General features: G+C 41.0%; 1 protein-coding gene across 5 annotated transcripts in view; it reads left to right on the forward strand.

Moving 5' to 3' along the window:
• Positions 1-10,062, forward strand: part of Rnf6 (ring finger protein 6) — a 53,254-nt gene that overhangs the window by 8,257 nt on the left and 34,935 nt on the right. For 3 of the 5 annotated variants that reach the window (XM_041677970.1, XM_041677971.1, XM_041677972.1), the window contains one exon: positions 2,297-5,046. In XM_041677970.1, coding sequence (XP_041533904.1) covers positions 2,297-4,035 — 1,739 coding nt within the window. In that variant the 3' untranslated portion in view covers positions 4,036-5,046. Of the gene's footprint in view, positions 1-2,296; positions 5,047-10,062 lie in introns of those variants that run through there. The other 2 variants (XM_041677974.1, XM_041677973.1) reach the window with 1 other exon arrangement.

A 10,062-nucleotide genomic window follows, 5' to 3' on the forward strand; every position in this document is an offset into this window, starting at 1 on the left:
GCAGGTGTACATGTAGACAGAACACTGTATGCATTATAAATAAAATCTTAAAAAAAAAAGAAAAAGAAAAGAAAACCAGAAAAGCAAAGTAGCCAAGTCACTAGAGAAGTCTTAAAAAACAAACAAACAAACAAAAACCCTGAAAAAACAAAACAAAAAGGTAGCTACAGCTTTTTGCCTGTTTGTTTCCTAGTTCTGTTTTCTTGGCGTACTTTTTCTTATCATTTTGCCGTAAGGGGATGTCTGTTGCTCACGAGTAGGCATATTTCTTTGAGGAAGCAAAAAGATGAATCCTGTTTTCTAATTTAACCTGATAGTCTTTAACTAGTGAATTAAGGCCAGTTTAACTTTATTATTGAAGAGTGTATATTAATTTTTGTCCTTTTGATGAATGTTTGGTGTGAGACATATTTTGATTAATTTCCTGATATCATTTATTTATCTCCTGTGACCTGGGGAATGTGTTTTAGTCTGAAGTATTCTTTCTGGTATCCTCTGTAGAGCTAGCTAATGGTCACAGATTGGTTTAATCTGTTTTTATCATGGAACATTTTTTTTTTTTTTTTTTTTTTTTTGGTTTTTCGAGACAGGGTTTCTCTGTGGTTTTAGAAGCTGTACTGGAACTAGCTCTTGTAGACCAGGCTGGTCTCGAACTCACAGAGATCCGCCTGCCTCTGCCTCCCGAGTGCATCATGGAACATTTTTATTTTTCATTTATAGAGGAGTTTTGCTGGCTTTACTATTCTGGCATTTATGATCTTTCAGAACTTGGGTAATGTCTTTGAGGGTTTTTATTCGCTAACCAGCTATTTCTTTGTGGGGCCTGCCTAGATGAGACTTGCAGCTTCAATACCCCTTCCTCTGTGTTTTATCTGCAATATAATAGTCGCTTCTCTTCTGCTCTTGTTGTTTAAGGCCATCTGTCAAGACTTGGGAAATTTTCTTCTGAGATTTTTGGTTTTGTTTTTTGTTTTTCTCTGTAGCTTTGGAGCCTACTTTGGAACTCCTTCTGTAGACCAGGCAGGCCTCAGACTCACAGAGATCGCCTGCCTCTGCCTCCCAAGTACTAGGATTAAAGGCGTGCACAACCACTACCCGCTTTCTTCTGAGATTTTATTGAAAAATGTTTTCTGTACCATTGACCTGGAATTATCTTTCTTTTATGCCCATAATTTATAAATTTGATTTTTATCATGATGCTCAAAGATTCTGCATGTTCTGTTTATGCTTTTTTCCATTTCTTATTTTCTTTGAACGAATGATCCAAATCTTCTAGCCTGCCTTCAAGTTCTGATGTTACTATGTTATCTAAATTGCCTAACTTTTCATTTCAGATTAGATTTTAATAGTCTATCTTTTTCACGTCCTATTTTCATGTTGTGATTGTTTTCCTTGGCTCTGTGTTAATTCCTGCTCACATCAAGTTCATTCAGATACTTACACTTGTCTGCTTCAAATTCTTTGAACTCTTGGATTGTGTTTAATTCTTCTTTTGAATTCTGTGCTGAAATTTTGTCCTAAGTGGTCCTCTTCATTGCTAATTTTTTTGAGCAGACATTGTCTTGGTTTTTTCTATAGTTTGTTTTTGCAATAAGCCCTGGGCATCTGGAGTTAGGTTGTTAGATGTTTTTTTCTGTTTCAAGATGGTCTGAGTACCCAGGGCAGTTCTGAGGGGGTTGAGCTGAGGGGAAGAGGTCCCTTACTAAATCCATGCTGGGTCAGCTACATGGATGGAGGTGACTGGTGGGAGTTCTCAAAGCAGGAGAGAGATGGAACCCAGTTGAGGAGAGATTGCCTTATTCACTTGGGCTATAGTGGGACAGCTGACCCAAGGGAGAGATTGCTTTATGGGGTTCACACAAGACTGGGCTGGACCTTGTGGATGGTGTCAGCTGGTGAAGGTTCCTGAGTTTAGAAAGTAGAGTTTTTCTTTAAACATAATTGTGCAATTGTGTGTGTGTGTGTGTGTGTGTGTGTGTGTGTGTGAGAGAGAGAGAGAGAGAGAGAGAGAGAGAGAGAGAGAGAGAGAAGACAATTTGTATAAGGCGGTTTCTGGGGCTTCCACTCATGTCAGTTAGGCTTGGCAGCATTTACCCACTGAGCCATATCATAGGCCCAGCGTTCTAATTTCTCTAATGTGCTTTTAATACACTTTTAGGAGGAAGTTTGATTTTTTTTTCATTCATTTAAATAAGGCAGATATTTAATTCAATAAAACTATCTTGCAGTGTTTTAATAAAGATCAGGTCTGATCATTATAGAACTTGACCTTAAGTTGATCTGATTTACTTTTTAGACTCAGAAAACCATAGAGAAAATTCAGATGAAGATTCTCTGCTACGATGGTTGAACACTTTTCGGCGCACTGGAAATGTGACTCGAACTGGACAGAATGGGAACCAAAGTTGGACAGCTGTGAGTCGAACAAACCCAAACAGTGGAGAGTTTGGGTTCAGCCTGGAAATCCACATAAATCCTGACAACAGAGGCTCTGAAGCTAATGGGGAGGATTATACAGACATTCCTCTGTCAGGTGTTAGCAGAGATCCCAGGCAGCAAAGATCATCTAGTCCTGTGGCTATGCGAACGAGAAGCCAAACCGCCATGAGTTCCAGTGGTCGAGACTCCAGTGGTCCAGAGGGTAGGCGTGGTGCAAGGGGTCAGAGGTCAGTGCAGGGATCCTTCTCAGCACGGGGAAGGTTAAGAAATGGAATTGGAGGAGCTCCTAGAGTTAATGGCCATCGCACTAATGTTATCAACACTCACACAAACCAGTCAGATGGTAGTAATTTCAGGCAAAGGGAACGACAGCGGTTTGGAGCAGCACATATTTGGGAAAATGGGGCTAGAAGTGATGTTACGGTGAGGAACACAAACCAAAGATTAGAGCCAATAAGATTACGTCCTGCTTTCAGGAGTCGAAGCCGGTCCCCAATTCAGACACAGAATGGTACTGTTTATCATAATTCCCAAAGGCAGAGTAGACCAGTCCAGCAGACTGGTAGGAACAGGTCTGTTAGGCATAGAGGTGTAACTCAAGTCTTTTTAGAACAAGGTAGGGCACGCAGAGGTACTGTTTACACACCACTGTCCAACTCAAGACTTGTGTCAAGAATAACAGTAGAAGAAGGAGAATCCAACAGGTCCTCAGCTGCCACACAGCGTCACCCAGCAATCACTCTAGACCTGCAAGTCAGGAGGATTCGTCCTGGAGAAACTCGAGATAGGGATAGCATTGCAAACAGAACCCGATCTAGGGCAGGGCTGGCAGAAAGTACAGTTGAAAGCAACAGCGGGGGCTTTCACAGAACTATTTCTCATTTAGAGCGCTCAGGTGTCCGAACCTATGTGAGTACCATAACAGTTCCTCTTCGTAGGATTTCTGAGAATGAGGTGGTTGAACCATCCTCTGTGGCTCTTCGGTCGATTTTAAGGCAGATCATGACTGGGTTTGGAGAGCTGAGTTCACTAACAGAGGTGGAACCCGAGTCGGAGAATCAAAGAAATGATCAGCGTTTACCAGAGCTGTACCTAGAACTGAATAACGTAGATGTGGCTGACAACGGCAGTCAGCTGGGTGGAGGTTCCTCACAAGCCAGGAGGGCCCAAGAAGACAGTGCTGAAATGCTAGATGTGAGTGAGCCCACCCCGCCACAGGCCCACAGCGGTAGCAGAAGGAATAGAAGGCAGTTAGAGAGAGCGGACAGTGTAGTTGAGGCTGGAACATTGCCCATTCTGCGCCTCGCTCATTTCTTCTTACTGAATGAAGGCGATGATGATCCAGTTCGTGGTTTAACCAAAGAGCAGATTGACAATCTTTCTACCAGGAGTTATGAACAAACCGGGGTTGACAGTGAGTTAGGTAAAGTGTGTAGTGTGTGCATCAGTGACTATGTGGCTGGGAACAAGCTCAGGCAGCTGCCGTGTCTGCATGAGTTTCACATTCATTGTATTGATCGCTGGCTGTCAGAGAACTGCACCTGTCCTGTCTGCCGGCGGCCTGTCTTAGAATTTGGGGCCGCAAACAATGGATGAAATGACAGGATCTGGTCAGTGCTGTATTTTACTGGAGCCACATAGTCAAACACTTCTTGAGTTACTTGTGATGAGGTAATCAAGATGAAAAACCTATCAGATTATAGTTTGCACTATTTTTTGTGTGCTTTTTTTTTTAAAACTTGTTACAAAGAGGTTGTTTATATAAAATTTAAATATGCAGATGTTAAATTATCCAAAAGTAAAGAATAGTTAATATTGCTAGAACCAAATAACCTTCAAAATGTTTTTATTTTGGTAATTTTGTCATGCTAAGCACTTTTGTATCTGCACAACTCAGTATGTTAGGACTCATGATTCTTTCTTTCAATACAGCAGTAGGTATGGCTGGGATTGTCCAGTTGCAGCTCAGTGCTATGTTTGGACACTACTGTCTAAGTCTTTGTAGACTGTTTGCTGAATGTCTGCTAGATATACTTAAGTTACTTGAAATAGTTTAACACGTAGCACACTGTATGTGTGTATGCAGATATGTAACTATGGTGAACATATCCATGCTAAAAACTACAAGTTTGAGACTTACTTAAGCTTTGGGGCTTAGACTGCATATGACACAGGGTTAACAGTGACAAGATCATCTCTAAGAGGAAGTGAATTAAATTATAGGTTAAAATAGAGATTGTTTACTGAAGCGTGTCTGACAATCTGACTTACTAGAGAGTGAGTGATATATAATAATGAACCTAGTATTTCTTTATTCATAAATGGAATGTGGAAAATTTTATGTTGAATAGTTTAAGTTCGTTTTTTTGTGACTTTTTCAGAAGTACAAACACTTCTCGGGGTTAGTTAGGGTTTACAGCATGCTTGATTTCTCAAATTTAGTTTTAAAATTTAAAATACTTTAAAATCTATTAAATAGTGAAATGCATAGAAAATATGTTAATTTGGATGCCAAAAAGCTCCAAAAAATAAAGGCCTTTAAAAGAACGTAGAGTTTATATAAACACAAAGTATGCATTAAAAGTCTATTTCTACCAGTAAACCCGACAAACCGTGTGTGGACTCATTTCTCTCTGTTGTTCCACTGTGACTGTTCACCTCCAAATACTTAATTCCACACTGGGTGGCAAGTGCAGCGACAGGTGCTGAGGATTTACTAGGTCACAGACAGAGCAAGTCTCCGTCTTCATGGAAAAGACATTTGCTCTTAGAAGGAACAAGTCAATTTTACTTGGATGTTCCTATGAATATATGACACAGGTCTCTCTCATGTGTGGCTGGTACCACTTTGTCAGACTACAAGAAAATACTTCATGTCAAATCCTGAGAGATTTAGAAATGCCTCCATGTTTAACTTTTCTTATAGTTAGTGATTATGTTCAATTCATAAGGTTAATTGGATGCCCAGAAATAACACAGAGTGCATTCATAAAGTGAAAAATTTTTGTAAAAGTTAGGACTTTGGGGTAAATAACTTTTGTCGGTTTATGGGGCATGAGTCAAAGAAGATTTGAAGGTCTTTGTGTATCAGTAATTAAGAGATTTTTATTTCATTTTGTAGCTGTTGTATGACAAGATTTATACATTTATCCCTTGATGGTTTTAGTGACAAGTGTCAGGGTAGTTTTTCTTTTTTTAAAGATTTATTTATTATGTATACAACATTATCCCTCCATGTATGCCCACATGTCAGAGGAAGGCGCCAGATATCATTACAGATGGTTGTAAGCCACCATGTAGTTGCTGAGAATTGAACTCAGGACCTCTGGAAGAGCAGCTAGTGCTCTTAACCACTGAGCCATCTCTCCAGCCCCAAGGGGTAGTTTTTCATGGTTAAAGATTACTTTGGAGAGATTAAAGGGCTGGAGAGATGGCTTAGTGGTTAAGAGCACTGGCTGCTCTTCCAGAGGTCCTGAGTTAAATTCCCAGCAACCACATGGTGACTTACAGCCATCTATAGTGAGATCTGATACCCTTTTCTGGCAAAAAGTCAGTAGAGTGCTCAAATATATAAAATCAATCTTTAAAAAAAAAAGATTAGTACCACATATGGGACGCAGCAGAATGGACAGACATGGAAACAAACCATAAAGGAAGTGTTATAATAAAATGGCACTCCTGGGGCTCTGGAGTCAGTAACATGCTTGCCAGGAGACCATGAGGAACTGAGTTCTGTCCCTAGCAGCCAGGTCAAAGCTGGGCATAGTGAAGCATGCCTATACTCTTAGAGTTGGGGGACAGACAGATCCCCAGGGCTCATTGATTGTCCATTCTGGCCAAATTGATTCAGTGAGAGATCCTGACTCAAAAAGCAGAGAGCAGTTGAGGAAGACACTTCAGTTGACCTCTGGCCTCCACACAGATGAGCACAAACACGTGAAAGCGCCCAGACTAGCCAGGCAGCAGTGGTGCATGCCTTCAATCCCAGCACTTGGGAGACAGAGGCAGGACAAAGACAGCCTAGTCTGCAGAGCTAGTTCCAGGACAGACAGAGAAACTCCGTCTCAAAACACAAAAACCAAAATATCATGATTCTATCACTTACACTCATCATTTGTAGTCTGATGGCAGTGGAACTAGAAAGAAATTTGGTGTCTAGTGTGAAAGGTAGAGAGAATCACATATTCCTGGAGAGACTAGAGCCTGAATGGAGTAAAGAGTCCTGACACATCACAAATACAGGGATACCAGTTTAGATATCTTGCCCGAGTCTCAGAGAGATCACATATATCTTCATTGTGTCCTTTCTAAGGGCAGACAGTCATTCAGTCCCAAAGAAACACATAGAGGCCTATATTAATTATAAACAGGTTGGCCTATTAACTCAGGCTTCTTATTAACTAATTCTTGTCGGTGTTAGCCATATGGCTTGGTACCTTTATCAGTGAGGCATTCTCATCTTGCTTCCTCTACATCTGGGTAACAACAACAGACTGAGCCTTTCCTCTTCCCAGAATTCTCCTGTTCTGGTTGCCCCACCTACACTTACTACCTGGCTACTTGCCAATCATGTTTTATTAAACAATACAAGTGACAAATCTTTACAGGGTACAAGACCATTGTCCCACAGTTTCCTTTTTTTCCTTTTTTCTTTTCAAAACAAGAACTCTAATCTTTGTTTAGCTTTTATCCTGACTATTATCCATAGCAATTTGTAACCAACACTCTAAATAAAGACAAACATCCATAATCCATTTTGGGGGGAATGTGGGTATAGTTTTCTAGGCTACTTCCTGCTGATTGGGGGCACTGATAATCTTATGGGGACCTAAAGAAAATTTAAGATTAAGATCAAGTCCTGACTGAAAAATGCTGTGAGGCTTGATCATCTCAGCCAACACTCTTGAGGCTGTTCTGGATGTAGAACTCAGAGGAAACTCCCAACAGAGGTCCTCTGAAATGTTGGGTCATCTGGGCCATCCGCTCCTATCGGAGATTTTTCAGGGGCTCTTCCTTGATAAAACCTGATTTTTCTTAACCCAGAATGAATCCACAGCCTCTCATTTCCTGTGGAAACAAAAGCAAAACCTCTTCACCAAAGTAACATATCTTTTTACTTAAATTTTGAAGTCAGGGTATTTTTTTTCAAAATATATATGTTGTATTAATCCAGCAGCATTTATAACTAAATGTTTTTTTAGCAGCTGTTGCTCCTTCCTCAGCTGTCAAACAATTCAAAGACAATAACATACAGTATCCAGATTCTCTGTGTATTTTACATCATTATGTGGCTTTATTTTAAACTCACTTTTATTTTATTTTATTTTGAGACAGGGTTTTTGTGTGCATCTTTGGCTATCCTGGAACTCACTCTGTAGACCAGGATGTCCTTAAACTCACAGAGATCTGCCTGTTTCTGCCTCCCAAGTGCTGGGATTAAAGGTGTGTGCCACCACACCCAACTACTCTGTTTCTTTTCTTTTTAAGGACTTTAGCTATCCTTTTTCTTTTCTCTCCCAAGCCTACATATATTTTTAAACACATTGTAAACCGCTTAGGGGTTTTTTTCTTTTTGTCTGAATCTATCTTTATTGTATATCTCTCTTTCTCTGACCACATGAGTCTTTAAATTGCTAAGCGATAGGATTAAAGCCATGGCTTTGATGACTGGATCCACCCCATTCCTTAGCTTTCTGAGAGTCTAGCTTCATGGCAGAGATACTGGCGGGAGCCATGTTTAATGCTACAACTCTATAGAGTTTCAAGGTCCCTGCTACCACCAAGAAGCATGGGTTGGCTATTCATAAACACCATTTTGGTGTTTGGTGGCAGGGCCTCTTAAAAGAGCTGCAAGGTTTTTGCACCTAAAGCTGAATCAGGAAGCATCTCTCTCTCTTTTTTTTTAAATTTTATTTATTATGTATATAGTGTTCTGGGCACCAGATCTCATTATAGATGGGTGTGAGCCATCATGTGGTTGCTGGGAATTGAACTCAGGACCTCCGGAACAGCAGTTAGTTCTCTTAACCTCTGAGCCATCTCTCCAGCCCCAGGAAGCATCTCTTAAATGAGATAATGCTGCTACCAAGAAGCCATGCTTAACTCTGTTCCTTTGTGTCTAGAATTCCTTCCCAGGCTCTCTCAGGTTTTATGTGGATATAGTTGTCCAAACCTCTGTCAACACTCTATCCAGGTTAGCTGGAAAAACTATGAGAATAAATAAAAGGTAGTGGTAAAAAGAAAGAAAATTGGTATTTGTTGGACTTAGTTTCTGTTGTTCTTGAAACAAGGTCTCCCTCTGTAGCTTACACTGACTTTGTTCTCATAGTCCACCTCTATCAACTTCCCAAGTGCCTCGATTGTTGGCATACCCCACGATACCCAACTTAAGTCTCCTGCAAGATGTGGTGGCTGTAACAGCATTAGAAGGGGTTTCAGATAGGCAGTTGAAACACAATGGGCTGGGTTACTGTCTGGGAGATTCCCTGGAAGTCATAGTGTGACTGAATGTTTCTGACATATTGGTATTGCAGTGAAGAACAAAGAAGGGTTTTCTGTAATACTATCATTCATTTTCCAGTAAACAAAGCTGGCATATCCAAAGGCTATGTAACAATGGATAATTTCTATTTAGTAATATTGTGTCTCTTGTGGGTCTAATACAGGAAGAAACTAATGGTTGCCTGTGTCGTTTAAACGGTGTGATCTGCAGATGGGGTTCTATACTAGACTGCAGCTATCTTTGAAGACTTATATTTTGAGATTTGCAGCTTCCTGGCTGCTCTAACTTAAATTTACATCCTTTTAGTATCTTTTTGTTTCTTTGAATTTTTCTAATATCATCTAGTATTGTTGTGACTACTCTTTTTGTTACTCTCCTGTCGATACTGTAGTAGTATCCCCATAGACTAACGTATTTGAATGCTTGGTTCCCAGGTGGTGGACTGTTGGGAAGGATTAGGTATGGTCTCATGGAAGTGGATATGGCCTTGTTGGAGAAGATGTGGCACTGGAGGTGGACTTCGAGGTTTCAAAAGTTCATACCAGGCCTCCCTGCCCCCACTCCCACCCCCTTGCCTGCTGCCTGTGGATTAGGATGTAGCGCTCAGCTTCTTCTCCAGCACAAGTCTGCCTGCATGCCACCATGTTCCCTGAGATAATGACCTCAGCTTCTGAAACTTAAGATCCCAGCCCTTTCAAGGCAGAGGCAGGTGAATCTCTGAGTGAAAGGCCAGCCTGGTCTACAGAGAGAGTTCTCAGTAATGGGTGCTTTCTTTACCCATCTTTGGTTTTCTGCATCTTACTTGTTGATTGTGTAAAGACACCTCTTGGTGACCCCCAGCGAGGCAGGCAACACTGCTTTCCTTGTAGACACCCTCCCTGCACTACTGGATCTCATCTGAAGTTACCATGACTTGCTCTTCCACTATAATACATAGACACCTTCATGTGCCCCGTGCAGTGGTTTTAGACCGAACGACTCAGGAAGGGATGGAAGGCTGAAAACTAAAATGGAGGAACCCAGTGATGCTTCTGATACCGGGTAGGACTGGAACACGAGTTTTTGTCGCCCAGTCCATTGACCGGTCGGCCACTTCTATTTTATGTCCACTGTTGTAGGAC

The sequence above is a fragment of the Microtus oregoni genome, unplaced genomic scaffold (genome assembly GCF_018167655.1).
Source record: "Microtus oregoni isolate MIOR12 unplaced genomic scaffold, Mior012 000029F_ref0000214, whole genome shotgun sequence".
Taxonomy (NCBI): Eukaryota; Metazoa; Chordata; class Mammalia; order Rodentia; family Cricetidae; genus Microtus; species Microtus oregoni.